Source organism: Gigantopelta aegis, chromosome 10 (genome assembly GCF_016097555.1).
Source record: "Gigantopelta aegis isolate Gae_Host chromosome 10, Gae_host_genome, whole genome shotgun sequence".
Lineage (NCBI taxonomy): Eukaryota > Metazoa > Mollusca > Gastropoda > Neomphalida > Peltospiridae > Gigantopelta > Gigantopelta aegis.
Window position 1 is genome coordinate 63,107,010 of NC_054708.1, and position 27,824 is coordinate 63,134,833.

At 36.4% G+C, this 27,824-nt stretch overlaps 2 protein-coding genes across 6 annotated transcripts in view; one reads left to right on the forward strand and one right to left on the reverse strand.

Moving 5' to 3' along the window:
• Nucleotides 1–1,658: 1,658 nt before the first annotated feature.
• LOC121383743 lies at nt 1,659–3,293 on the reverse strand. Its single transcript, XM_041513840.1, has one exon. The coding sequence runs from the start codon at nt 3,291–3,293 to the stop codon at nt 1,659–1,661; it is 1,635 nt and encodes a 544-aa protein (XP_041369774.1).
• Nucleotides 3,294–6,006: 2,713 nt separating this feature from the next.
• The window catches only part of LOC121383342 (ras GTPase-activating protein nGAP-like), a 222,678-nt gene continuing 200,860 nt past the window's right edge, over nt 6,007–27,824 (forward strand). For 4 of the 5 annotated variants that reach the window (XM_041513309.1, XM_041513310.1, XM_041513311.1 and 1 more), the window contains exon 1: nt 6,008–6,254. In XM_041513309.1, the coding sequence (XP_041369243.1) occupies nt 6,182–6,254 (73 nt within the window). In that variant the 5' untranslated portion in view covers nt 6,008–6,181. Of the gene's footprint in view, nt 6,255–27,824 lie in introns of all 5 variants that reach the window. The other variant, XM_041513308.1, reaches the window with a different exon arrangement.

Here is a 27,824-nt window from a genome sequence, read left to right on the forward strand (position 1 = left end):
TGCAACTAATAGAAAAATGTAACGGGTTTCCTCTTCAAGATTGTCAAAATTACTAAATGTTTAACATCCAATAGCTGATGATTAATAAATCAATGTGCTCTAGTGGTGTCTTTAAAACTAAACAAACTAACACTTCTTGTCACTAACGTAAACGTACGGTTTTTTTGTTGTTGTTGTTGTTTGTTTTGGAGGGTTTTGGGGGTTGTGGTTTTCTTTGGGGGTGTATGTGCCTGAATTGTATGTTGCACAGGTAATAACGATTCTTGTCATTATTTATTATATTAATAGAAAAACTACTAACTTGTGGTTTAATTTCACACTATATGTAGAGTCCTTGCAAAATTTTCAAAAATTACACGCCCGAAGCTATCCAGAGACAGGCCCCGGGACGGACATGCTCGAAACTCTAGTGGTATATGAGCATGTAAAAATTATTCGCACTCGCACACCCGAAGCCTACAATTAATTTAGTATTCACGCCAATATTATCAACAGAAAAATGCAAGACAGACTGAGCTATCAAAAAAAATATATATATATATAAATTCTTAAAAGTCATTTCAGACTGAGTCACTGTATCTATGTTTAATACTCGATTATTATTTTTTTTAGATTTGTTTTACTCTCTCAAACTTATTTATCTTATATCTTATGGACTTGTTATTGGATTGATAGTTTACTCATAGGTGTACGGACTCACTTGTTTTTATTTTTTCGTTTTGTGGGGCAGCTTGATTTTTGCCCTAATTATTTGTAAACGAAAATGCTCGAATCTGGATAATAAAGTTTATTCATATTTGTATTACTACCAAACAGATTTCTATAGGGTTCAAAACACTGCCCGTTTTCACGTGGATTATAATTAGGCCTAAACTCTAGAACGTCCTTGTGGTGGAACTATCACTCTGGATCCCCAAAGTAAACATCCATCTTGTACACTGATTTCATCTTTACGTCTGAAACATGCTTGAAATTCAACATTCGGACAACAATTTGGCCAACCCTTCAAAGCATGGAGTAAAACTTTTGATAAAACTGGGTCTGTTCTAGTCCATCGTTTTATCTGTTTCGCGTCAAATGGTATTGATTCCAACCGTTCAAGCACAGGAATTAATTCTCCCGGCAAAGGAACTACCTATAATTATATCTGCGAGTGTTAAAGCCCAGCGCCTTATTCGTGCAGAAGCCGCATACCATATACCTTTGTGTTCACCCAATAAACCAAGCAATGGTTTATGATCAGTAATGATTTTGAAATTTCTTTCATATAGGTATTGATGAAATTCTTGACCCCAAATATCATAGCCAAAGCTTCTTTATCCAAGTGTGAATATATTTGTTTTTGCTGGTGCTAAAGTTCTAGAAGCAAATCCGATAGGTCTTTCATCGCCGTTTTCCATGACATGAGATACAACTGCACCAATGCCATAGGGAGAGGCATCACACGACAAAATCAGTTTCTTGTCCAGATCGCAATGTACCAATAACATGTCTGAACATAACAGTTGCTTCAACTCTTTGAATGCCATTTCGTGTATTTCCAACCAAGCCCAACGAACTCCCTTCTTTAACTAATTATACAATGGAGTAAGTAGTGTAGACAAGTTTGCTAGAAACTTGTGGTAATAGTTTACCAAACCAAGATAGGCTTTCAAATCTCAAAGATGTCTAGGTGCTGGTGCAGCATGAACAGCTTTAATCTTGGCAACACATGACTGAAGACCTTTCTCGCTGATAACATGTCTAGGTGCTGGTGCATCATGAACAACTTTAACCTTGGCGTCACATGGTTGAAGACCTTTCTCGCTGATAACATGTCTAGGTGCTGGTGCATCATGAACAGCTTTAACCTTGGCGTCACATGGTTCACATGGTTGAAGACCTTTCTCGCTGATAACATGTCTAGGTGCTGGTGCATCATGAATAGCTTTAACCTTGGCGTCATATGGTTCACATGGTTGAAGACCTTTCTCGCTGATAACATGTCTAGGTGCTGGTGCATCATGAACAGATTTAACCTTGGCGTCACATGGTTGAAGACCTTTCTCGCTGATAACATGTCTAGGTGCTGGTGCATCATGAACAGATTTAACCTTGGCGTCACATGGCTGAAGACCTTTCTCGCTGATAACATGTCTAGGTGCTGGTGCATCATGAACAGCTTTAACCTTGGCGTCACATAGCTGAAGACCTTTCTCGCTGATAACATGTCTAGGTGCTGGTGCATCATGAACAGCTTTAACCTTGGCGTCACATGGTTGAAGACCTTTCTCGCTGATAACATGTCTAGGTGCTGGTGCATCATGAACAGCTTTAACCTTGGCGTCACATGGTTGAAGACCTTTCTCGCTGATAACATGTCTAGGTGCTGGTGCATCATGAATAGCTTTAACCTTGGCGTCATATGGTTCACATGGTTGAAGACCTTTCTCGCTGATAACATGTCTAGGTGCTGGTGCATCATGAACAGATTTAACCTTGGCGTCACATGGTTGAAGACCTTTCTCGCTGATAACATGTCTAGGTGCTGGTGCATCATGAACAGCTTTAACCTTGGCGTCATATGGTTCACATGGTTGAAGACCTTTCTCGCTGATAACATGTCTAGGTGCTGGTGCATCATGAACAGCTTTAACCTTGGCGTCACATGGTTGAAGACCTTTCTCGCTGATAACATGTCTAGGTGCTGGTGCATCATGAACAGCTTTAACCTTGGCGTCACATGGCTGAAGACCTTTCTCGCTGATAACATGTCTAGGTGCTGGTGCATCATGAACAGCTTTAACCTTGGCGTCACATGGCTGAAGACCTTTCTCGCTGATAACATGTCTAGGTGCTGGTGCATCATGAACAGCTTTAACCTTGGCGTCACATGGTTGAAGACCTTTCTCGCTGATAACATGTCTAGGTGCTGGTGCATCATGAACAGCTTTAACCTTGGCGTCACATGGCTGAAGACCTTTCTCGCTGATAACATGTCTAGGTGCTGGTGCATCATGAACAGCTTTAACCTTGGCGTCACATGGCTGAAGACCTTTCTCGCTGATAACATGTCTAGGTGCTGGTGCATCATGAACAGCTTTAACCTTGGCGTCACATGGTTGAAGACCTTTCTCGCTGATAACATGTCTAGGTGCTGGTGCATCATGAACAGCTTTAACCTTGGCGTCACATGGCTGAAGACCTTTCTCGCTGATAACATGTCTAGGTGCTGGTGCATCATGAACAGCTTTAACCTTGGCGTCACATGGTTGAAGACCTTTCTCAATGATAACCTGGCTTAGAACCATCATCTTTTCTTTCGTGAATTGGCACTTGCTCCTTTTCAATGGCAAACCATTTTCCGAAAGGTTTTTTTTAACAATCGAGTCAAATTATTCAAATGTTCCTCATCATCTGAACCTGTTATCACCAACTTATCCAAATACACTGCAACTTTGGGCATACCTTGAAACAATGATCCCATTGTATGCTGGAAAATCCCTGGTGATGATGAAACACCATATGGAAGCCGCTGATATCGGTAGAGTCCACGGTGCGTGTTTATGGTAACATATTCACATGAAACATCATCCAACAAAAGTTGTCTATATGCATGACTTAAGTCCAGTTGTGAAAAGATTGATGGAAATACAATGTGAAAAGCTTGTATGTCTCCATCGCTTTTTACCCGAATTCAAAAAGCTGCCCCAGCACTTGGCGTGGGGAAGAGGACAAGGGAAGGAAGGCAATTAGTTTAGAATATCATTTTAAATTTCTGTTATTATGTATTAAAATTATTTCAGTTATAATATTTGTATTATTTTGTCAACATACTTCCTTATGAAGATTGAAGTGGCGAAAAATCAAAATTAAACAAGGATTATTTCATCACAGAATTCTGTTAAAATATCAAATGTGTGCTAGTCTCAGGTCCGTGTGAGAGGGGAGTGGGGTCGGGGGTCTTAACCCTTCTCTAGCTGCTTAAGAAATTTTTCTTTTTTCTCAATATATTTTATGATGGGATCGATTCCCATTGGTAGTAGGCCCATTAATTGGACTATTTCTCGTTCCAATCAGTGCATCACAACTGGTATACCAAAGGCCGTGGTATGTGCCATCCTGTTTGTGGGTTGGTGCATATAAAATATCCCTCTCTAAAACTATATGTTAAAATTACCAAATGGTTGACATCCAATAGCCGATGATTAATAAATCAATGTGCTCTAATGGTGTCGTTAAACAACAACAACAAGCAAAAAACCCCAATCCAAAACAGCCAATATATTTTCCGGGAGAGCATGACTTGACCCTCCTGTAAGCTTTGGTCGCCACAGTCTAGACACCCCACCCCACCCCTTCTCCACCCTGCTAAAATTCCTGCACACTTTCAATATTATGGGGCGCGATTTAGCTCAGTCGGTTTAGTGCTCGCTTGAGGTGGTTGCGTCGCAGGTTCGAACCACCTCGGTGGATCCATTCAGCTGATTTTTTTTCTCGTTCCAGCCAGTGCACCACAACTGAACAAAGGCCGTGGTATGTGTTTTCCTGTCTGCATTAGAAACAATGTAGCGGGTTTCCTCTGATGACTACGAGTCAGAATTACCATTTTTTATATCTAATAGCCGAGGATTAATTAATCAATGTGCTACAGTGGTGTCATTAAACAAAACAAACAAAATTCAATATTATAATATATTAGTCTTTCAATTTATAATGATCTCGTATTACGTCTTCGTAATATTACAGTTTGCGTAACATAACATTAATCCGAATATTTCCGTCTCTGTAAAGCTACATTTCATATTTTAGATTTAAAAAAATGTATTAGTTATTTCTTTTATATTTGTATCTGATGTTCAATGGCTTTACAGAAGCCACATAAGATATATCAATATAGGCAAATCAGGCCCGTGGGAACGATATAAAGTAGAACAACAAAACGTACATTTTTGTCCTCGAGTGGGGGAGGGCGGGGCTGTCACACGCGCACACACACGCACACACGCACACACCGGTTCTTACGGGTCTGCAAATAATTAAAAAATAAATATAAAAAATGAAATGTAGCTTTGCAGAGACATAAATATTCGGTCTAGTCATAATATTTGCGTGATAAGATGATGTGAATTTTTAATTGTTTTACTAACATAATTCAAATATTCAAATTGAAACTGACAGCTATTTATTATGATTTTATACCTATATTGTTTTTCTTGATAATCGATGAACATTGAATTAATTAATTTAACCTTGACGGAGGGTAATACAAGTTGATACTAGTTCTATTAAATTGATCACATGAACATGCTTAAAAATATAATAAAGTAAATAAATCTGGATCTAGGAACTATTTTTGTTTCGTCCGTATATTACTAACGAGAAAAGGTCACATGGAAAAAAAAATTAAAGCGGGGGGGGGAGGGGGCGCTTGATTATTTTTAAAGCAGGAGTAGTTCCCCGTCTGTGGACAGTGAGAACGCCCAAATCTCCTCACACACACACACACACACCCTCAGTGTGGCTGCCCTCCCTCTCCCCCCCCCCCCCCCCCCCCGTGCCATGAAATCCTGGTTAGGCCAATGATCCTTTTTTTTTCGCTCCGAATGCCAAGTACACCTAAAAATAAGATAAAATAGTGTCATTAACAATATTATTAATTTATCTACTTATGTTTTGTTCGTTTTCTTTGACACGGAAACCTATGTTAACACCGCGGTAACATTTAAACATCGTCCCGCCACTCCACGCACTTTTGTATCGATCCGGCGAGGATTTCCATATTCTAAAATTAGCACAGGTCAGCACATGGTTTAACCTTGTAACACCTTAATCTACATGTACAATAACAATATAGTTCACTGGGACATTATAACCTACCGGAGACATGTACATTTTAAAACATACCGGACAAACGTCTAATACATATTACCGCCAGACAAAAAAATACATTTTAATAGACACATTCAACGATGTACAAACATGTGGTACAATTTATGACTTCACACAAAAATAAACACTGGTGATATATTACTACGCGAGGCTCGCCGCTACCTGAAAAGGCGGCTTTCTCTTTGATTGTGTGATGGAGATACTACTCGGGTTGTAACCGCCGCATGTTCTATGGGATTAAGCGGCAGTGCGATTTTAGACAATGTGGATTTCAATGCAATGGAATATTACTTAATTATCAGATGACATCATGGCGTGTCAAAAACGAAAATTTCAAATAGACAGCTTTCCATGTCGGATAGAAGGATGGTTAAATGTTTGGGGTAAGTTACTGTTTAACGCAGTGGTTGTTAATTGTAGCGTAGAAATTGATCTGTTCATGTGGAACGCTGCGTAATGGATTATGCGACAATAAAACAGCGACACGTTACGGTTTACGGTTTGTGCAATAACGGTGAAACAAAAGGCGATCTCTATCTTTTTTGAAGAGTTGGAATAAAAATGAGCAAATTCGATATTTTATTTCAAATTAAATATTTTACTGTAGTATATTTAAGATATAAAAATTAAAAACATAATTTGTTATACTTCTATTAAAGCAAGTTAAGAGATTAATTTCTAGCTGTATATCATAAGATTAGCTTTGTAACCAGAAAATGTTTGATCCAAAAAATTAAAAGAAGTTAAATGATTTAAAGAAATTTATGTAGCTTTTAGATTGATGAAACATTTAAAGTGCAATTAATATATATATATATATATATATATATATATATATATATATATATATATATATATATATATATATATATATATTAAATTATATTATTAAAATTAATTAAAAACCTTTTTTTTTAAAGCTTAAATTTTAAAAATATTTTTATATGTTAATGGCATCAAACAGATAAGTGCAAGAAAGTCAAAATGAGTGGATGTGGAATTTTGGGTGGATGTTGGGGTTGGGTTTTTTTTGTTGTTAATTCCAAAGTTGTTTAGGTAAAAAAACCCAACAACTACAGACTGCCCATGCCCAGCCTTGAGAGTGGCAGTCGTCTGACATGAAGAAGGAAGGAAATTCTTTTTATTTTATTTTTATTTACCGGTATTTGAGACTAATTTCTAGATCAGCTTCTTAATTCTTTCTTTTCTGATCCTGATATATGAGGCAGTGAGAAGTAAAGATTGCTTTTGACGCCACAAAACTGAAGAGTTGAAACACATGAAGTCATTCATTCATGATTGTCAAAATATCACTTGGCCTCTACTTGTACAGAGATACTAGCTTAAATATGCTATTGCTAATAATTCCTTCCAATATTTTTTGGTTGTGCTTACAAATTATTTAATAAAGATTCTGACAACATATCATGGGTGGACCAGTTTTGGTGAGCATAAGCATTCGATTCTAAATCATATCAATATTTATACACAGACAGTTGTTGTTTAAATAGCTACCTTTTTATTAGTATTTCTACGCTTTAAATGAACACTAAACTGACCGCTATATAGCAAAGATCACTGCACGTGCGTCAAAACCTGTAGCATGCAGCAGCAGTAAATATTGTTAACTACGTCACCTGTTTCGGTTAGTGAAACGTTTAGTGGTATAGCTTACAGCCAAAACTTTCCAACACAAAACTTTTCAGTGTTTTATCTAAACATGCATGTTGTTCAACAAAACATGCACTTATAATAATTTATAAAAAATAATTTAAATATTTTAAGACAAATTACAAAATGGAGTCCTCGAGAACCAATGTTAACAAACAACATTTTAGGAACACGAATATAACAATTCTGATGTCTTGCAATTGTGTTAATAGTTGAACAAATGAATAGTTATAATGGTAAAATTGTTTGGTTAAAAAATATAAGCTGCATTCTGAATTTTAATAAATATACAAACAGATATCCAGAAATATGTTTATGTTAAAACATATAAGGACCATATATTTTTGGCAAGTATCTGTAAAGAGAGTTTTGCCAGCAGATGCCGTGACAGTCATGTGACTTCAATAACAAAATAGCAGTACAGCTGAGAACAGAAAAAATTTGTTTTAAAAACAAGTTTTCTTTCAAATAACAGTCTTCGAAAATCATAGAAAAAGGGGATTAAAAAATGTGCCATGCTTATGATCTTGCTTTCTTTACTCATTTTGACCTTATTTTTACGAACATTTCTGTGAATGTGATAGACATTTGTTTACTTCTCCTCTGCAAAAGTCAACGACGCCAGAAATCTTCAAATGTACGTACTGTTGAGCACAAACGACGAAACCACCGAAACAGGGCCACGGACGATACATGTACATGTATATATTTATACTTATCGTATCCGTGTATATCGTCTATAAAATAATGGATGATTTTGAGTCAGTGGTTTAATTAAGACTGACACATATGATATATGTCTGTAATATTTCATGGTTCACCATGTCCATTGTCAAATTAGCCAACTGCTAACTTTTATACAAAGTGGCTACAACATTAAGTATTTGGCTAACAAGGGCACAATATTTCACGAGAACTGTTGTTCTGTTCGAACCGTTGTTCTGTTCGAACCGTTGTTCTGTTCGCATGTCAGTTATGCAACTTATCTCATACAATTATTGCATATTTCAGACTGCTTGGAAATGCTTAATGTTTATACCATAAATGGGGCAATGGTTCCCGCACACATGTATGAACGTCATATTGGGAATGACCCCTATGTTAGGAAATTGTAGCTTTCTAGTGTCAGTTTTGAGATAAATAATGGCTGTTATGGTGTAACTGTGAAGACTGACAATTAGCACCATAATATGAGGTTTTCTGACCTCATGTCCATGGGTGGGACATAGCCCAGTGGTAGAGTGCTCGCCTGATGTGTGGTCAGTCTAGGATAAATCAGTAGTCCCATTGGGCTATTTCCCGTTCTAGCCAGTGCACCATGACTGGTATATCAAAGGCTGTGCTATGTTCTATATATCCTGTGTGAGATGGTGCATATAAAACATCTCTTGCTACTAATGGAAAAATGTAGCAGGAATTACTAAATGTTTGACATCCAGTAGCCAATGATAATAAATCAATGTGCTCTAGTGGTGTCCTTAAACAAAACACTATGAAACCAGGTTACTTTCTGTCCTCAGGGCTCGAATTTAACAACGGCATTTGCCATCGCTGAGATATAAATTGCTGTAGGTAGAGAGCATTACCGATGGTACTTTGTGCCGTCAGTAAAACTCCTCAACAATGGCAAAATTCTTAAGTTTGAGTCCTGGTCCTTACATTTTATATTTATTCCTGTAGTTTAAAAAATAATAAAATCAGTTTTTCCTTGGTCTCCTTAGGATTAAGATGTGTGGGAGTTTGGGGAGATCTGTGTTACAACATTGTATAATATATGTTAGGTTTACAGACATGATTTTAAAATATACAATGTACATGTACAGTTAAGTTTATTCATTTATCCTTTAAAATCGCATGCCCTAGTTTCAGCCCGCGAAAATTAATTCTAATTTTGGTTAATCTACAAAACTGTAACACACTTAGATTACGTTTTTATAAAATAGAGTGAAAAAGCAGGTTTATATCAATAAATACCATGGGAATTCCCGTGACCCAATAACTTGAAATAATTTTGAAAGTTAGTATTCTGATGTCACCAGTAGATGTCGCTCGAAGCACAGAAATGCCTATGTCACAACATATTTCCCAGAGTGCACACAGACTTGGGGTGTGTTCCTTTCATCTCTCCTGGGCATGTTCCAACTGTTCTGTCCTCTCCAGATATTGTAAGACTTATTGATTTTAAGGGTTTGTAACGTTTTGTATTGAGATACTTACTTGTCTGAACTTTATTGTTAATGAAAATGTTCACGAACTGTGAAGAAAAACCTCACAAATGAACAACAAGCAAACAACAACAAATCGGATGTTGATAGCGCGAACCGTGCACAAGAAAACAAACCGAACCAAAATGATAACGGTCACAAGACACCATTATATCATGTCTGGAGTAGGCTTTAGAGAAGCATACTAAATGTTTGCTGTTTTTAACCATTTATGATCCAGGACCCTGTTCCACGAAGTGATCTTAGCCTTAAGATCACCTTAAGTGTATAATGACTATATACACTTAAAGTGATCTTAGCACTACGATTGCTTCGTGGAATGAGGCCCTGGTCACACACACTCCCCCCCCCCCCCTCCCCTCACCCACCACCCATCTTAAGAGCAGGATGTTGCTTACTGGTATGGAGTTCCTGTGAAGTGTGACAAGTTGTAGGATTGATCGTCATAAGTCAGTTATTTCCCATTCCAACCAGTGCTTTGCTAGTATATCAAAAGTTGTGTATAATTTCTCATCTGTATGCCTAGTGTAACAGCTAACAATTTTATCGCCGACGACACCACAGAATGGGACACCGACTCGCTGTAAGGGGTTGAGAGGTTCTTTATTCTGGTAGTGGCTCAAGTTACAACAAAACATCAAATTGTTGAGATACAAATAAAAACACCCTGAAAGGATCAAATACAACATTGTCAATATCACTTCATGACACGACCTAATTCGTAAAAATACATTACTCCACATACTAATTGTTATGCAGCACAATATTATATTCAATACCTTAATGTACTATTTCATTTTCACCTACACCTCTGACAGACAGCTACAGTCATCAATAAACATCTAGACTTTATCTAATCCTAGTACATATTGAAATAATACATATCTATAACAGTATACAAAATGTCCATGTATACAACATTACATAAATACAACTCACCCGTTCAAGAAACCAGGTGACCAATACATGTAACTTGAACCCATCAACCCACGAACTCCTTAAATAAAATACACATGTATAAAATATAATTACCTGACTAAATATACCACTTTAAATCCATAGTCAGAAAGGCATTAACAATATAAATACACTAACATTAATTTTATCATTATACTGCTAACTCGATACCCTAACCTATAAACGCTAGTTGCATAGAGAATGAAATAAATCTTTTCATGTCAAAACTAGTACCAACTAATGTATTATAACTACAACAAGCGTAACATTAGCAAATGATATATTCATACCTCCACAACTACAACAAATTACTCTGTACGTATTATCAAGAATTACCTATGTAATTTTTTCCTGTACAGCTTAAATAAACTTACAATATGTCTGTGTAACTATATGAATTATGTACATATAACTATGAGAAATAAAATGTTCCAACACTAACCCCTCCGACAATTCCGTCCACAACCACGCAGAATTATGCTAGACTGAAATGACAGCGAAACCAATCCACGTGCTGTGTAGCCCAAGTTGCACGTGCAACCGCTGTTCGCTACATATAATATCTTTTGACAAACATATTGAAAAAACTATATACATTAAAAATAAAACCTCCTGCTACACTAGTACATGTATGTATGTATATATATATCTTATGTGCCATGGGTTTCTTCCCATTCTTTATGCCTAACAGCCTTTTTCAAATTCATGTTGTATATACTATCCTCTTTTCCTCAATTTGATTGTAATTTGAAATAAATTTGTATATAAATTTAATATGTACATATATGTATACATTACTATTATATTATAATTATATAATTGTCACCATTAATATTATACATGTATGTATATAGGAGAAAGCCTGCTAAGTTGGCAAGCTTGTGTCCAATCATTTTGTTGTTTATAAATTCAGTAAAATATGCTTCCAATCAAAATAGCCTCTGTTTAAACAATGTGTTGGGGCATCATTGCACAAGCATTCCAGTATGACAAATGGCATGTGTGACCATAAAAAAGAAGAAAGAAAATAGCCTGTCACTAATTAATTTCAATCCTGCTCCCTCACAGACATGCCACTGTTTACCTGTTATTGAGTCTGTCTGCGATGGCTAATTTACAACACTGACACCAGTACAACCAATATTTGTCTGCTCATCATGATAGCTGGGTCATGGGCCATTATTGACAGAACATTTCATCTGCCTTATATTTGATGTGCCTGTGTAATGCACAGCATGCAGTGTTTGTGTTATATACACTGGTCCAGCAGAATCCCACTGCTCCTGTGCATCTATACACCGCAGTTCTACACATGTCATGTTTGTATTTATGTAACATTGCACACATATGTATGTACCTGGATGGGCTGGCTATAAGAGTTGTTTCAGAATTGATCCCATGGGGAAAGTGATTGTTATAAGTGCATATATGATATACCAGATCTCAAGTTCAAAAAAAAATGACGGGAGTGATTAATTGCTCCTCTTACTTAGATTGTTTGGAGCCATTTAAGATATCACCATAGTGAGCAGTGGTAGAGCACTCGCCTGATGTGTGATCGATCTAGGATCAATTCCCGTCGGTGGGCCCATTGGGCTATCTCTCATTCCCATCCAGTGCTCCACAATTAGTGTAACAAAGGCCGTGGTATGTACTATCCTGTCTGTGGAATGGTGCATGTAAAAGATCCCTTGCTGATAATGAAAAAGAGTAGCCCATGAAGTGGCGACAGTGGGTTTTCTTTTTCAATATCTGTGTGGTCCTTAACCATATGTCCGATGCCGTATAACCGTAAATAAAATGTGTTGAGTGTGTTGTTAAATAAAACATTTCCTCCCTTCTATAGTGAGCACTGATATTTAATGCAGGCCTATAACACTGGCACTTGCCAAATTCACCAAGTGCAAATTTTGAAAGCAGTTGGCAAATTTTATTTTAATTTGGCGAAATAATTGTTTGTAATTGATATTTGTTAGAAAATAACTGTCAATTTCTGTAATTTTTAAAGTTTAATGAACAATTTGGCAAAATTGTTTACTCACCCATAGCTAGCCCTGTAATGCTTTAGTTTTTTTTTTTTTTTTTAAATCATATATGTTAAGGGGAGCCAAAAATTGCTCTCCTTGAACTAGTACAGGTGGGTGATGGGAGCTAGAGTGATAGCTCCCTTTAAATGGTATACCTAACTCCCACAACATAAAAAAACATGAATGCATGGAGGGAAAATAGGGACATAGCCCAGTGGTAAAACTCTCGACTGATGCATGGTCAGTCTGGGATCGATCCACATCTGTGGGCACATTGGGCTGCATGTTTCTCATTCCAGCCAGTTCACCATGACTGGTATACCAAAGGCTGTGGTATGTGCTATCCTGTCTGTGGGATAGTGCATATAAAAGAAGTAAAGTTTTGTTTTATTTAACGACGCCACTAGAGCACATTGATTTTTTTATCTTATCATCGGCTATTGGACGTCAAACATATGTTCATTCTGACACTGTTTTTTAGAGGAAACCCGCTGTCGCCACTACATGGGCTACTCTTTTACGACAGGCAGCAATGGATCTTTTATTTGCACTTCCCACAGGCAGGATAGCACAAACCATGGCCTTTGTTGAACCAGTTATGGATCACTGGTCGGTGCAAGTGGTTTACACCTACCTACCCAAACTCACTCAGGGTTTGGAGTCAGTATCTGGATTAAAAATCCCATGCCTCGACTGGGATCCGAACCCAGTACCTACCAGCCTGTAGACCAATGGCCTAAGCATATAAAAGACCCCTATAAAAGATATAGTGGGTTTCCTCTCTTAAGACTATAATATAGTCATTAAAAAGGGGTTATATTAGCCCTCAAGTTCTTAAAAAGACATCTCAAAAAGAATGGGAACCATATGTTAAAATTACAAAATGTTTGATTCCAATAGCGACGAATAATAGATCACTGTGCTCTAGTGATGTTAAACAAAACACATTTTTGGCTTGAAGAAATAAACTACTTTTTAACCTTGCTAGAAACAATGTCACTCTGCCATTTTGAGGGCATGGATGCATACCCTGTAAAACGGAATTCCCTCAAGCCTGGACGTTTTACAGAGACCCTTTTTTATAAATCAGTACGGAGCTTAACCTCTCTGTCATGTCATGTCATAGGGTTTTACGTGCACATTCAGAACAGTCCATGACAGGAAAGGTTGGGGGGGGGGGAGAGGAGGGACCGCCTGCACTGGCAGGTGTAAGGGAGCACCAGCAGCCCGATCAAGTCGGTAGCAGGCGGGTGGGGGTGGTGGTGGTGCTATGGAATTTTGAATGGAGCAATTAATACCAAAGAGAAAGGGTGCGCAATTTTGATTGAGGAAATTTGGCGCAATTTTTTAACAGTCGGTCGAAAGGTAAATGGCAGAGCTAATATAGGTTTTGATATTAGTTTAACCTCCCTAAACGAAATCCTTCTTAATAACAGACAATTTTCTTGGTCTCAAGGGTGTCCGGTTTATGGGGTTTTTACTGTAACTTTGTCAAATATTTGATCTAAATGACCAAACCATTAACCGTGATCAAGGCCATATCTCTGCGCAATGCAGAGTTCAATGGGCATTTAGCAAAATAGTGGTTCATTTCATGAATCTCTTAGTCTATATTTCTCATTCTAGCCAGTGCACCACAACTGGTATCTCTAAGACTATATGTCATAATTGCCAAATGTTTGACATCCAATAGCCGATGATTAATAAATCAGTGTGCTCTAGTGGTGTCATTAAACAAAACAAATGTTTACTTTTACTCTTAGTGTATCTATAGTGCCTATAGGAGATCAGCCACTCCCAAGGAGAATGCTGATCCCTACCAGGCATATTCAATGATTGACAAATGTCGGCATTTACCAGTCATGCATGGTTACATTTATATAACTTTTCTATTTTAAAAGAAGGGGTGAAGGGAGGTGGGGGAGAAAAAAGTTTTACCTTGAAATGTATAACTACGGTTACATTGTATCACCCAGCGGTGCAAGACCATAAAACATGATGAAATGAAAATAATGGGCGTGCAATAGGTATATTCATTCGTTTCAGTTGCTAAGTGATCTGGGATACTTTCGCTACACAAATACCCTTTGTTCACCGGGCTGAGCAGCTGTCTGTTTAGTAGCACAGCCCTTTTGCTCCGCACAAGAGATCCAACAAAAGCTTGTGTTCTTTTTTTTCTTCTTTTTTGATACCTGTACACGATGTGTATTGTGTGATACGGCACTTGACATCATTCAGCCGGGAATCGTGTTAGTGCTGGGTGCACGGGCTTTGAAGCCAGGCTTGTTATACATGTACCCAAAAAAAAGATGTCCTCTGTATATTAACAGAAATGCTGAAAATATAGAAAACCTGTATTAATATATACACATATGACAATTTAGGCTCCTAGAATTTTGATTGGCATTGTAGTTTTCATGTACATTGTGCATGTATGATGTATATGTACATGTATGTTGTATATGATGTGCATGTATGTTGTGCATGCATGATGTGCATGCATGATGTGAATGTATGTTGTGCATGTATGATGTGAATGTATGATGTGCATGTATGATGTACATGTATGATGTGCATGTATGATATGCATGTATGATGTGCATGTATGATGTACATGTATGATGTGCATGTATGATGTGCATGTATGATGTACATGTATGATGTGCATGTATGTTGTACATGTATGATGTACATGTCTGTTGTACATGTATGTTGTACATGTAGCTGTAACACATTAAAGGATCATATTAAGTAAACAATCCTTGCTGTTTTTTATGGAACATTAATGTATATATATAAAAGAATTTCTGCTCTTGAATGAGATTATATGTACATGTACATACACATGATATGTACATTCATTAATGCATTCTGGGTTGGGTCCGATCTAGCTTAAGTGCTCACATGACATGTGATGGATTGATCAGCCTCGGTGGATTCAGGGCTTTCTGGTACTGTGACTTGTGCCTTAAAGCTCATGGTATGTACTGTCCTATCTATGAGAAAGTGCATACAGAAAAAATCACTTGCTGATTTTCAGGACTAGCCTTGTGACAGCAGGTTTCCCCTCCCTCATTTCTGTCTCTGTCTCAGTCTCTGTCTGCCTCTCTCTCTCTCTCTCTCTCTCTCTCTCTCTCCCCCCCCCCCTCCCTCCCTCCCTCCCTCCCTCCATCTCTCTCTCTCTCTCTCTCTCTCTCTCTCTCTCTCTCTCTCTCTCTCTCTCTCTCTCTCTCTCTCTCTCTCTCTCTCTCTCTCTCTCTCTCTCTCTCTCTCTCTCTTCCCCCTCCCCCATCAACCAAGTGTCGAAATAACCACATGTTTGTCACATGTCTTAAATATATTACTTTCCATTCCTTTCCTTAAAAGACATACTGGTACAAAACATGTTACTCTTATGGAGCACTATATGATAGTTGAATTGCACTGGAGACAATTTAAGCCTCATTGAATTTAGCTGATGGTTAACAGAGTGGTGTAATATAATTAAATATCCATTACACTTACACCTACATACATGTGTATAAAAAAACACCAAATTAGCTTAAAAAGTAGTATTCAACATGAGGTGACTTATTTCATAACATCATCTGACCCTGACCTATAAGTATTTGACTGCTCTAAGAGGTATAAAATAATTCACTTGTGTAAACCAACCCAGGTGTGTAGAATGTTTTGACGAGATGTCGAATGTCCTGAACTTCCTTCTGTCTACTGAATGACAAGCCGTTTGTGATTAGCGCCAGATCACCGAAAATCTGTGCTATGTATGTGAGACATTGAGGTGTCCCGGATTTGTGAAGTTTTTGTTAAGTACTAAACGCGTGTCTCCAAATTCCTCCTCCTATTATACAGCGGTCCTCGAGTTGTGGACTGTAATTCATTCCACACATTACAGACCTGTGTGTTTACACACAGTGCACTTGACGGCATGATTTACAAGTTCTTCATTCAAAAGGGAGGGACGGGACATAGCCCAGTGGTAAAGTGCTTGCTTGATGGTTTGGGATCGATCCCCGTCCTTGAACCCATTGGGCTATTTCTTGTTCCAGCCAGTGCACCACATCTGGTATATCAAAGGTCGTGGTATGTGGTATCCTGTCTGTGGGAAGGTGCATAAAAAAGATCCTTTGCTGCAATAATGCAAAAACCTGCTTTGGTGGTGTCGTGGTTAAGCCATCAGACATAAGACTGGTAGATGCAGGGTTCGCAGCCCGGTACTGGCTTCCACCCAGAGTTAGTTTTAATGACTTAATGGATAGGTGTAAGACCACTACACCCTCTTCTATCTTACTAACCACTAACAAATATATAACCAACTGTTGTGGACAGACAACCCAGATACCGTAGTTGAGATATGTGCCCAGGACAGCGTGTTTGAACTTCAATTGTATATAAGCACAAATTTAAGTTAAAAGGAAGGAATAATGCAGAAATGTAGTGGGTTTCCTCTCTAAGACTGTCAAAATTACCAAATGTTTGACATCCAATAGTTGATGATTAATCAATCAATGTGCGCTAGTGGTGTCATTGAAGAAAACAAACTTTAACTTTGTTAAAAATGGAATCAGTGGGATATATATTTATTTATAGGTAGCTCAGAAGTTGAATACTTCAGAATCAGTAGCTTGTACTTGTAGACTCGGGAGAACTCTGGCACTCGCCAAATTGGCCAATTTTATTTAATTTGACAAAATAATTTCAAGTATTAAATTTGTTACAAAATAACTGAGTTTCTGTAAGTTTAGTAGATAATTTGGCAAAATGTTCTGCTGATCAAGATCTAACCCTGAGACTTTTAAAGGGACGTACCCTAGTTTTTAAACACTAAGGCATATTTTTTACTACTAGAGCCGTTTTTGATAAGTGAAATCATACTTTACTTAGATTTTATTGTTTAGATTATCAATTTCTGTACATTCGAAGTGTTTTTGGTCGTCCTGGTGTTTTTAATGTCACAAAATGTATTTCTCATATTTTTAAAAATGCATGTGCGTCTGAGAGGTTACAGTTATGGAGTCAAGTTGTAGTCTATTTTTAGAGGGTATTTCACCATGTCAAAGTCACAGACTCATATTTCACTCAATTGTAATTTTATCCAAATGTGTTACAGATTTGTAGATTAACTAAACTTAGTGTTAATTTTCACGGGTTGAAACTAGGGTCTGTCGCTTTAAATCCCTTGATAAACCTTTGTGTTCCATTCCAGCTATTCTCCATAGCATGGTGTTACTAAGTCTGTGATATGTGTTGTCTTGTTCGTAACTTAAGTGACATAAAGTTAAAATGTTTGTTTTGTTTAACGACACCACTAGAGCACATTGATGTATTCATCATCAGCTATTGGATGTCAAACATTTTTTAATTTTTACATATAGTCTTAGAGAGGAAACCTGCTACATTTTTTCAGTAGCAACAAGGGATCTTTTATATGCACTATTCCACAGAGAATACCACAGCCTTTAATATACCAGTCATGGTGCACTGGCTAGAAGAAAAAATAGCCCATTGGGCTCACTGATAGGGATTGATCCTAAATCGACCATGCATGACGTGAGCACTTCACCACTGGCCTACATCTTGCCCGTGACATAAAGAAGTTCTGAATTATGTTGACTGGATTTCTGTACACAAGATTATACCATGGTTATGACATATTCAATACTTTGATCATTCTTAAGAAGTTCTGAATTATGTTGACTGGATTTCTGTACACAAGATTATACCATGGTTATGACATATTCAGTACTTTGATCATTCTTAAGAAGTTCTTTTGAAACAAACTGACACACCATTTCAGGCCTCAAGAATGTGCATGATTGATTGTTTCATTTGCATGTCACATAAATCAAATGTTGCATAACTGTGTTTTTTTGTGCATTAAATTTAGGACATAATTTAGTAACATGGACATAACGGGTTATGCAAAAAGCAAATGGATTACCTAAATTTATTTTTAATTCTCGTAGGCTTGCATTTGAAACGATAAGCAGTGGTATTTTAGTACATGTAATAGTGTTTTAGGTACATCAATCAACAGATCATTCAAAAACAAATTTCACTTGAGAACACTATAAACAATACATATTCTGTCCAACAGGAATATACTGAACATTATACAACAATAACAGATGGATAATGATGGAGAATACATTAACATCCAGTCATTTTGCAAATGCATATACAGTGAATCCTGTGTAAACCAGACCCTGAACAAACAAGAATCCTGTCAAAACTGTCCAAACTTCATGGCTCAGAATTTTCTAAATTCTAAAACATGACGCTTTTAATACTGAATCCTGTCTAAATCAGATAAATATTAGGTCTCCGGTTTAGACAGGTTTCACTGAATATGTATGAGCTAAAAAGGAAATCCAGTAACTTCAGGTTAAGTTGATTTTTTTTTTTACTTTTTGATAATAACATTTTAAAGCTAAATTGTTTTTTTAATGTGGGAAATTTTATTTCAATATCCATAACCAAATTTAATTTGTCTTAAATTAAATAGACTGCTTCAGAATAAATATTATTTCAATAGTATGATTCTTGAATTAGCATTTTGGTAAATTTATTACTTTGATATTTGACAAATTTGATAAATTTATTACATTGATATTTGACAAATTTGATAAATTTGTTATATTTATAGCTGCCAACTTTGATAATAAAAAAATTCAATGATATTTGCCAAATTTGATAATTTATTACATTGATATTTGCCAAATTCAGCTTCAGTTCATATACATATATTTGGTGATTTGTTTTAGCGACAACTTAACCCCTCTCATTGTGTGTTCTGCTTGCTGTTTGCCCCGTGTACACTGTGTGACCGCGCGTCCACACTTGACAACATTTCTGTACTGGATTGTCTGTCTGTTGGACTTACTTCAAAGATCAATTGACAAAGCTGGGTAAAGATTTGGGGGATTATGTTTATTTGTTCAGAGATTTGATGTAAAACAAAATTTTAAGCCGCTTAACTTTTGAAATATTTTTTGTATTAGCTTGACCTTAACAGAGGTTTAGTGGACCCATTCCCCCCTCCCCCCCCCCCCCCCCCCCCCCCAACCAGTGTTTCGTGAATGGTGTTTATTATGTGGGGTTTTTTTTGTTTACATGTAAGAAAGTACATGTACATGTCAATTATAAAGACACTGTCCTGGAATTCCTTATTTGTCTGTCTTGGACACAGTGGCACTTTTAATCTTTACATCTATAGTGACCTAAACTGATCTTGTTCTTTCACTAAAATCATTTCAATTAGGCATTAGCAAACATGTCTACATGTATTTTTATGTAGGGTTAAATTTAGACTAGAAAAGAAAACTAGGGGGCAATAAAAAATTTTTTTTTTTTTAAAGTAATACAAGCTCTTCTCCACACTTGCATGGAATGTTTTAGGAGAGTGGCAAGTTGATCGCCTTGTGAAAAACATTTTTAATTAATTTTATTTGAAACTTCATAGACATGCTCACTTGGCATTATTTAACTTTAAGGAGAGTAATCTGTAGCTCGCATGTCGAAGACTGCTCCAGCTACACAAAATGATCAGTTTTGTTTTCATAAATGTACAGAAATTAAATTAAATTAATTGTGCATCGGAAACTGTACAAGCAAATCATGTGTGTTTTGTTGGAACAAATGTTTGTAAAATTTGACAGCAATAAATCTTTTGTAAAAATTAACACTGAATTTCTTCTGTAGATTTTAAGCAGGGCTTAAACTTAAGAATTTTGTTTTTAAATTGACATGAGTGAAACAGCCCACTGAAGCCAATTTATAGTCGCCGGCGCCATCGTTAAGTTAGAGCCCTGTTTAAGTATTAAAAATACTGAGCCAACATTCTGCATGTAACTCTGTGTCATGTAGTACCAAGCTTTGGCTGGCACAGACAAGAAGAGAAACATAAAACCTAGTTAATAAGTTGTCAATATTCTGCTGAGTGATGCGTCTAGACTACATTAATTTTTTTTTTTTCATTTTGATTGCATTGTTTAAGGATTGTAGAACACCTTATATCAGATGTGACAGACTCAATGGCTGGTAATTGGATCTGAGGCTCACAGTGTTTGATCAGTTAATAGCATTATCATTGATTTTTTTCCAGACCTGTCTTCAGGAAAGTAGCATTCAGTAGCTTACTTGTAGTTCTGCATGCAGAAGACCAATTTTCATGCAGTTTTGTTCTCTTAAGATTTTCTGTTTATTCTGTAAACATTGACCAGTAATAGAACTTCTGACTGAGGTTCAATAGCCAGTTGGAATATATGATAGACCCAAAGGGCAATTTCCGGTTCCAACCAGTGTTTCACAATTGGTTTATCAAAGGCTGTGTGTGTTACATGTGGTTCGGACAGAATGTGTATATAAATGATCTTTTCTGCAATTTGAAGTTAAAGTTTGCTTTGTTTAACAATAGGTGGGTGGAATGTAGCCCAGTGGTAAAGTGCTCGCTTGATGCGCGATTGGTTTAGGATCAATCCCCGTCAGTAGCCCCATTGGGCTATTTCTCATTCCAGCCAGTGCTCCACAACTGGTGTAACAAAGGCTGTGATATGTACTGTCCTGTCTGTGGGATGGTGCATATAAAAGATCTCTTGCTGCTAATCGAAAAGAGTAGCCCATGAAGTGGCGACAGCGGGTTTCCTCTCTCAGTATCTGTGTGGTCCTTAACCATATGTCTGACGCCATATAACCGTAAATAAAATGTGTTGAGTGCGTCATTAAATAAAATATTTCTCTCTTTCTCTCTCTCTGTTTAACAACACCACTCAAACACATTGATTTATTAATCAGAGTTTGACAAATCCACTGGCCCTTGGTTCTGGCTAATGTGACATTTTGGCCTGGGAGAGAGTGTCGTAGCCCAGTGGTAATGCACTTGCCTGATGTGTGGTCAGTCTAGGATCGATCCCTGTCAGTGGGCCAATTGGGCTGTTTCTTGTTCCAGCCAGTACTATAGCTGGTATATCAAAGGCCATGGTATGCGCAACCCTGTCTGGAGGGTGGTGCATATAAAAGATTCCCTGCTACTAACGGAAAAATGTAGCGGGTTACCTTTCTAAGACTATATGTCAGAAATATTTTACATCCAATAGCCAATGATTAATAAATCATTGTGCCCTATTGGTGTTGTTAATCAAAACAAACTTTATTTTTTGGTCTGGGCCAGTGGGAATATTCACCTGTATTATTATAATACATAGGACACTATAGCCAAAGTTTCTGTGAGGACTAGTGACTTTCTCAAACATTTGCTAAACACTGTATTAATCATTGTCTATTATATCGGATGTCAAACATTTGCTAAACACTGTATTAATCATTGTCTATTATATTGGATGTCAAACATTTGATAATTCTGACATACTGGGTAGTCTTAGAGAGAAAACCCACTTCATTTTTCCATAAGTAGCAAGGGATCTTTTATATACATCATCTCAGACAGGATAGCACATACCACAGCCTTTGATATACCAGCCATGTTGCACTGGCTAGAATGATAAATAGCTCAATGGGCCCACTGACGGGGATCGATCCCTAGACTGACTACACATCAGATGAGCACTTTACCACAGGGCTATGTCTCACCCCTTGCTGCAATTTGAAAGGATAAAGTTTGTTTGTTTTGTTTAACGACACCACTAGAGCAATTTGAAAGGAGTGCCAGCCTACATGTATCTGATGGCAGTGTTTTTCGTGTCTGACATGGGAATAAGAATAGTGTGTGGTAATTCATTTACAGGATATGATTTATGGGCCTGTATGTAAGCTATAGATTAAAAACACATTTATGCAGTTTACAGTTCCCTTTATAAATTAATCCCTTCACAAATACACTGACACTTTGTTATTATTCATTTCACTGTTCTCATTGTACTGATATACCTGTGTGTGAATTATATTTAAACAGTACACCATTTATCTAAATTTAGATTGTGATGCATAGGTATCGGAAGTGAGGGGCCAGGGGGCACTGGCCCTCTCCAACTATAGCAATTGTTTAATAACAATCATGTGTATGTGTATAAAAAAAAGCAACAGCTTTTGGAATTTGGTTGTGTTTTTTTGTGTGTTTTTTTCTCCATTTTTATTAACATGATATCCACATACATGTACATAATACGAGAGACATAAGTATAATACATGTATACATGTAGTTACATGAAGATTTAATATATCAATTTGTTTTCTTCTTTCCACAGAGACAAAAAAACAACACGAACCCAGCAAGAGAGGCCAATTATGTACTCAATATTCGGGCTAAAAAAAAAAAAATCAAAAATAAATCAATAAACAAAAAAAAACCCCTAAAACCTACATTTTAAATAAGTTGTGGCAAATTGACCAAAATTTGGTGAATCTATCAGGATTACAGGAATAAAAAGCAATAGTCTTTGTTATATAATAGTAATCGGTCAACTCTTTCTGAATCCAGTTCAAATTGGGTACATATGCATTGTAATGACTTTTGAATAATAAGTGTTTAGTAACCAAAACAATTGCATTAATTGGATCATTATTTCTAGTTAAAAAACCAAGATTAACATTTTGTTTATTAAATTTAAACACATTTATGAAGTTTACAGTTCCCTTTATAAATTAATCCCTTCACAAATACACTGACACTTTGTTATTATTCATTTCACTGTTCTCATTGTACTCATATACCTGTGTGTGAATTATATTTAAACAGTACACCATTTATCTAAATTTAGATTGTGATGCATGGGTATCGGAAGTAAGGGGCCAGGGGGCACTGACCCTCTCCAACTATAACAAGTGTTTAATAACAATCATGTGTATATGTATTAAAAAAAAAGCCACAGCTTTTGGAATATGATGTCTAACAACATAAGGGATAAAATACAGTTTCTTACACACCCGTTGGAGAGAACACCATACGTTATTTATGATTACACATGGTTGTTAACACATGTACGTGTGTTAACAATTTTAAGACATACGACTGGCCAGGTCACCAATGCCATACAGCCAATGAAAAACAACACAATGGAAATTGATTAGACTGTGACGTATAGTTAACCTGACATTCATGTGTCTTTAATGTATAAGTCAGCTACAAGTGCAACGGCTGTAAATAACCTTTAGTTGAAAAAGATGTTAAAATTTGCTTAAAACCTGGTTTTTGAGGATATGTAAGAAATAGGATAATACATTCGTGTCATTACATACCATTTATCTCTCATTAGATACATTTTAAAACAACTCGTGAGATAAATGGTATCTAATGGCCACTCATGTATTATTCTCTTTGTACATGTAGGTCAGGTGAGTTTACATCTTATATAGGAAAAAGGCTTGTTTTGTTAAACAACACCACTACAGCACATCGATTAATTAATGATCAAATTTTGGATGTCAAACATTTGATAATCCTATTATACACTAGAAACATGGCATATTTTTCCACTAATAACAAAGGATTTTGTACACATATGCACTATTCCACAAACAGGACAGCACATACCACAGTCTTTGATATATCAGTTGTGAGCTACTGATTGGAACTGGACAAAACCAATAGGTCCTCTGGGGGGGTTTGATCCTGTGACCCAAGTATCTCAGATGAATTATGGCACTGGATGATGTTAAAACATTTGGTAATGTTCATATATATATATATATAGTCATAGAGAGGAAACCTCCTACATTTTTCCATTAGTAGCAAATAATGTTTTATATGCACCATCCCAGAGAGAGAGAGAGAGAGAGAGAGACACACACACACACACACACACACACAGACAGAGAGAGAGAGAGACAGAGAACGAAAGAGAGAGAAGAGAGAGAGAGAGACACACACACACTCTCACAATGCACAATGTAGGGAAGTTAAGAAAAAATTCTCTTTTAATGTTTTCATCTATTTATTTCATTGTAGATTAGTGTCAGCTGATGGGTGACACCCTGGCATGGGATTAAATTTTCATTTCTCCATTGAAGTTGGATAAAATAAATCTCATAACACACCTATAGAATTGAAACCACAGTTTGTGGCTCCCTTGCATTTAAGAATTTAATTTTCATTTCTTTATTGTATTCCAGTAAAGCTTATAACCAAACCTATAGAACTGAAGCCATGGTCTGCCGCTCCCTTGCATTTTAGAGTTTAATTTTAACTCGGTGAATGTGCAATAACCTATCTCTGTATATCTGTGCATGTACCTCATCACTGTTCATTTATGCAAGGTAACAGATGTGTGAATGTATTAATATTTAATGAGCTGGTTAACAGATATTCTTGTCACTGAACAATAAAATTCTGGAAGGCAGAGAAAATGTGTGTATGCATAAATGCAGGATTATATGTACAGCACATTTGTATACATAATCAAATTGTGCACTTATTATTCTGAAAAAAATATTTGTGTCAAAATTGGTTTTACGCAGTTTTGTTATTAAGATTTTATTCATAGAAAACGATAAATATTTAATACACTGCCCTGCTTATATAGGCTATCCTGCCCTGCCCTTTATATGGTTTGACTACTGTTTCACATTATTTTTGACACTATTGTTTGACACCAACGGCTGATTAAACAATTTACTAATTACATATATGTGATCTAAGGCATACGGTTTAAAAGAGTTCATATGGCATTATGATGTACTAAGACATCACCATATTTATAAAATAATTTTTTTTTTTAAACTTTATAGATATTATGACATAAAAACATTTGGTTGTGTTATTTAATGTTTGTCTTTATTTTTATAATATGCAAAAAATTAGAAATACTTAAATATTTAAATACATGTATATACCTATAGTATACTGTGCAAATGTTAGCAACGCATATGTGCAAAAAAAATGTATAACAGTTTCTGATTGTACTATGGACCTTTATACTGAATAAATTGGCTGTCTCTTCTATCTAAATTCTGATGTTTGTTTTCTAAAGGCTTTGTTAATTGATCAGTTCCAGGATCTGACATTCAGATAGTTAATTAGACAGGAAGAGTTTTCAGTGAATGTCACGTATTCATTGGCTGTTAGCCACTTCTGATTACAGATTCCATCCTGTGGAAATCAATTCTTAGACTAACACACATCTGCTGATTGTTTTTAAGTTTGTCAGTATCTTAGATTAACACATCTGCTGATTGTTTTTAAGTTTGTCAGTATCTTAGATTAACACATCTGCTGATTGTTTTTAAGTTTGTCAGTATCTTAGATTAACACATCTGCTGATTGGTTTTAAGTTTGTCAGTATCTTAGATTAACACATCTGCTGATTGGTTTTAAGTTTGTCAGTATCTTAGATTAACACATCTGCTGATTGGTTTTTTAGTGTATCAGTATCTTAGATTAACACATTTGCTGATTGGTTTTAAGTTTATCAGTATCTTAGATTAACATCTGCTGATTGAGTTTTTTAGTTTATCAGTATCTTAGATTAACACACCTGATTAAATTTAAGTTTATAAATATTCTTAGATTAACACATCTGCTGATTGTTTTTAAGTTTATCAATATTCTTAGATTAACACATCAGCAGATTGTTTTTTAAGTTTATCAATATTCTTAGATTAACACGTCACCTGATTGTTTTTTAGTTATCAATATTCTTAGATTAACACATCTACTGATTATTTCTTAATTATTATTCTTATTTTAACACTTTTGTTGATTGTTTCTTCATTTATCAATATTCTTATATTAACACATCTGCTTATTGGTTCTTATTTAAGTTCTAGAGTAACACATCTGTTAACTGTATCAATATTTTTTACATTAACACATCTTCTGATTGTTTCTTAATTTATCATTATTTTTAGACTAACACATTTTCTGGTTGTCTGTTAATTTATCAGTATTTTAGGAATAACACACACATGTATGCTGATTACCTCTTAGTTGTCAATATGCTAAGATTATCAGTATTTTAGGAATAACACACACATGTATGCTTATTACCTCTTAGTTGTCAATATGCTAAGATTACAACATCTGCTGACTTTCTGTGTTTATTAATACGGGGCAGGACGTAGCCCAGTGGTAAAGTGCTCGCTTGATGCACAGTCGGTTTAGGAGCAAGCCCATTAGGCTATTTCTCGTACCAGCCAGTGCACCACGACTGGTATATCAAAGGCCGTGGTATGTGCTACCCTTTCTGTGGGATGGTGCATACGTGTATAAAAGATCCCTTGCTGCTAATGGAAAAATGTAGCAGGTTTCATCTTTAAGGCTGTGACAATTTTCAAATGTTTGACATCCAATAGCCAATGATTAATAAATCAATGTGCTCTAGTGGTGTTGTAAAACAAAACAAAGTTTTTGTTTATCAATATTAGAGTAACACATCTAGCTGCATGCTGACTGTTTCATTGTTTGTCAACATTAGAGTAACACGTCTAGCTGCATGCTGACTGTTTCATTGTTTGTCAACATTAGAGTAACACGTCTAGCTGCATGCTGACTGTTTCATTGTTTGTCAACATTAGAGTAACACGTCTAGCTGCATGCTGACTGTTTCATTGTTTGTCAACATTAGAGTAACACGTCTAGCTGCATGCTGACTGTTTCATTGTTTGTCAACATTAGAGTAACACGTCTAGCTGCATGCTGACTGTTTCATTGTTTGTCAACATTAGAGTAACACGTCTAGCTGCATGCTGACTGTTTCATTGTTTGTCAACATTAGAGTAACACGTCTAGCTGCATGCTGACTGTTTCATTGTTTGTCAACATTAGAGTAACACGTCTAGCTGCATGCTGACTGTTTCATTGTTTGTCAACATTAGAGTAACACGTCTAGCTGCATGCTGACTGTTTCATTGTTTGTCAACATTAGAGTAACACGTCTAGCTGCATGCTGACTGTTTCATTGTTTGTCAACATTAGAGTAACACGTCTAGCTGCATGCTGACTGTTTCATTGTTTGTCAACATTAGAGTAACACGTCTAGCTGCATGCTGACTTTCATTGTTTGTCAACATTAGAGTAACACGTCTAGCTGCATGCTGACTGTTTCATTGTTTGTCAACATTAGAGTAACACGTCTAGCTGCATGCTGACTGTTTCATTGTTTGTCAACATTAGAGTAACACG

Excerpts from the sequence above, each read along its gene's own strand:
- LOC121383743 (XM_041513840.1), bottom strand. The coding sequence starts at position 3,293 with ATGATGGTTCTAAGCCAGGTTATCATTGAGAAAGGTCTTCAACCATGT.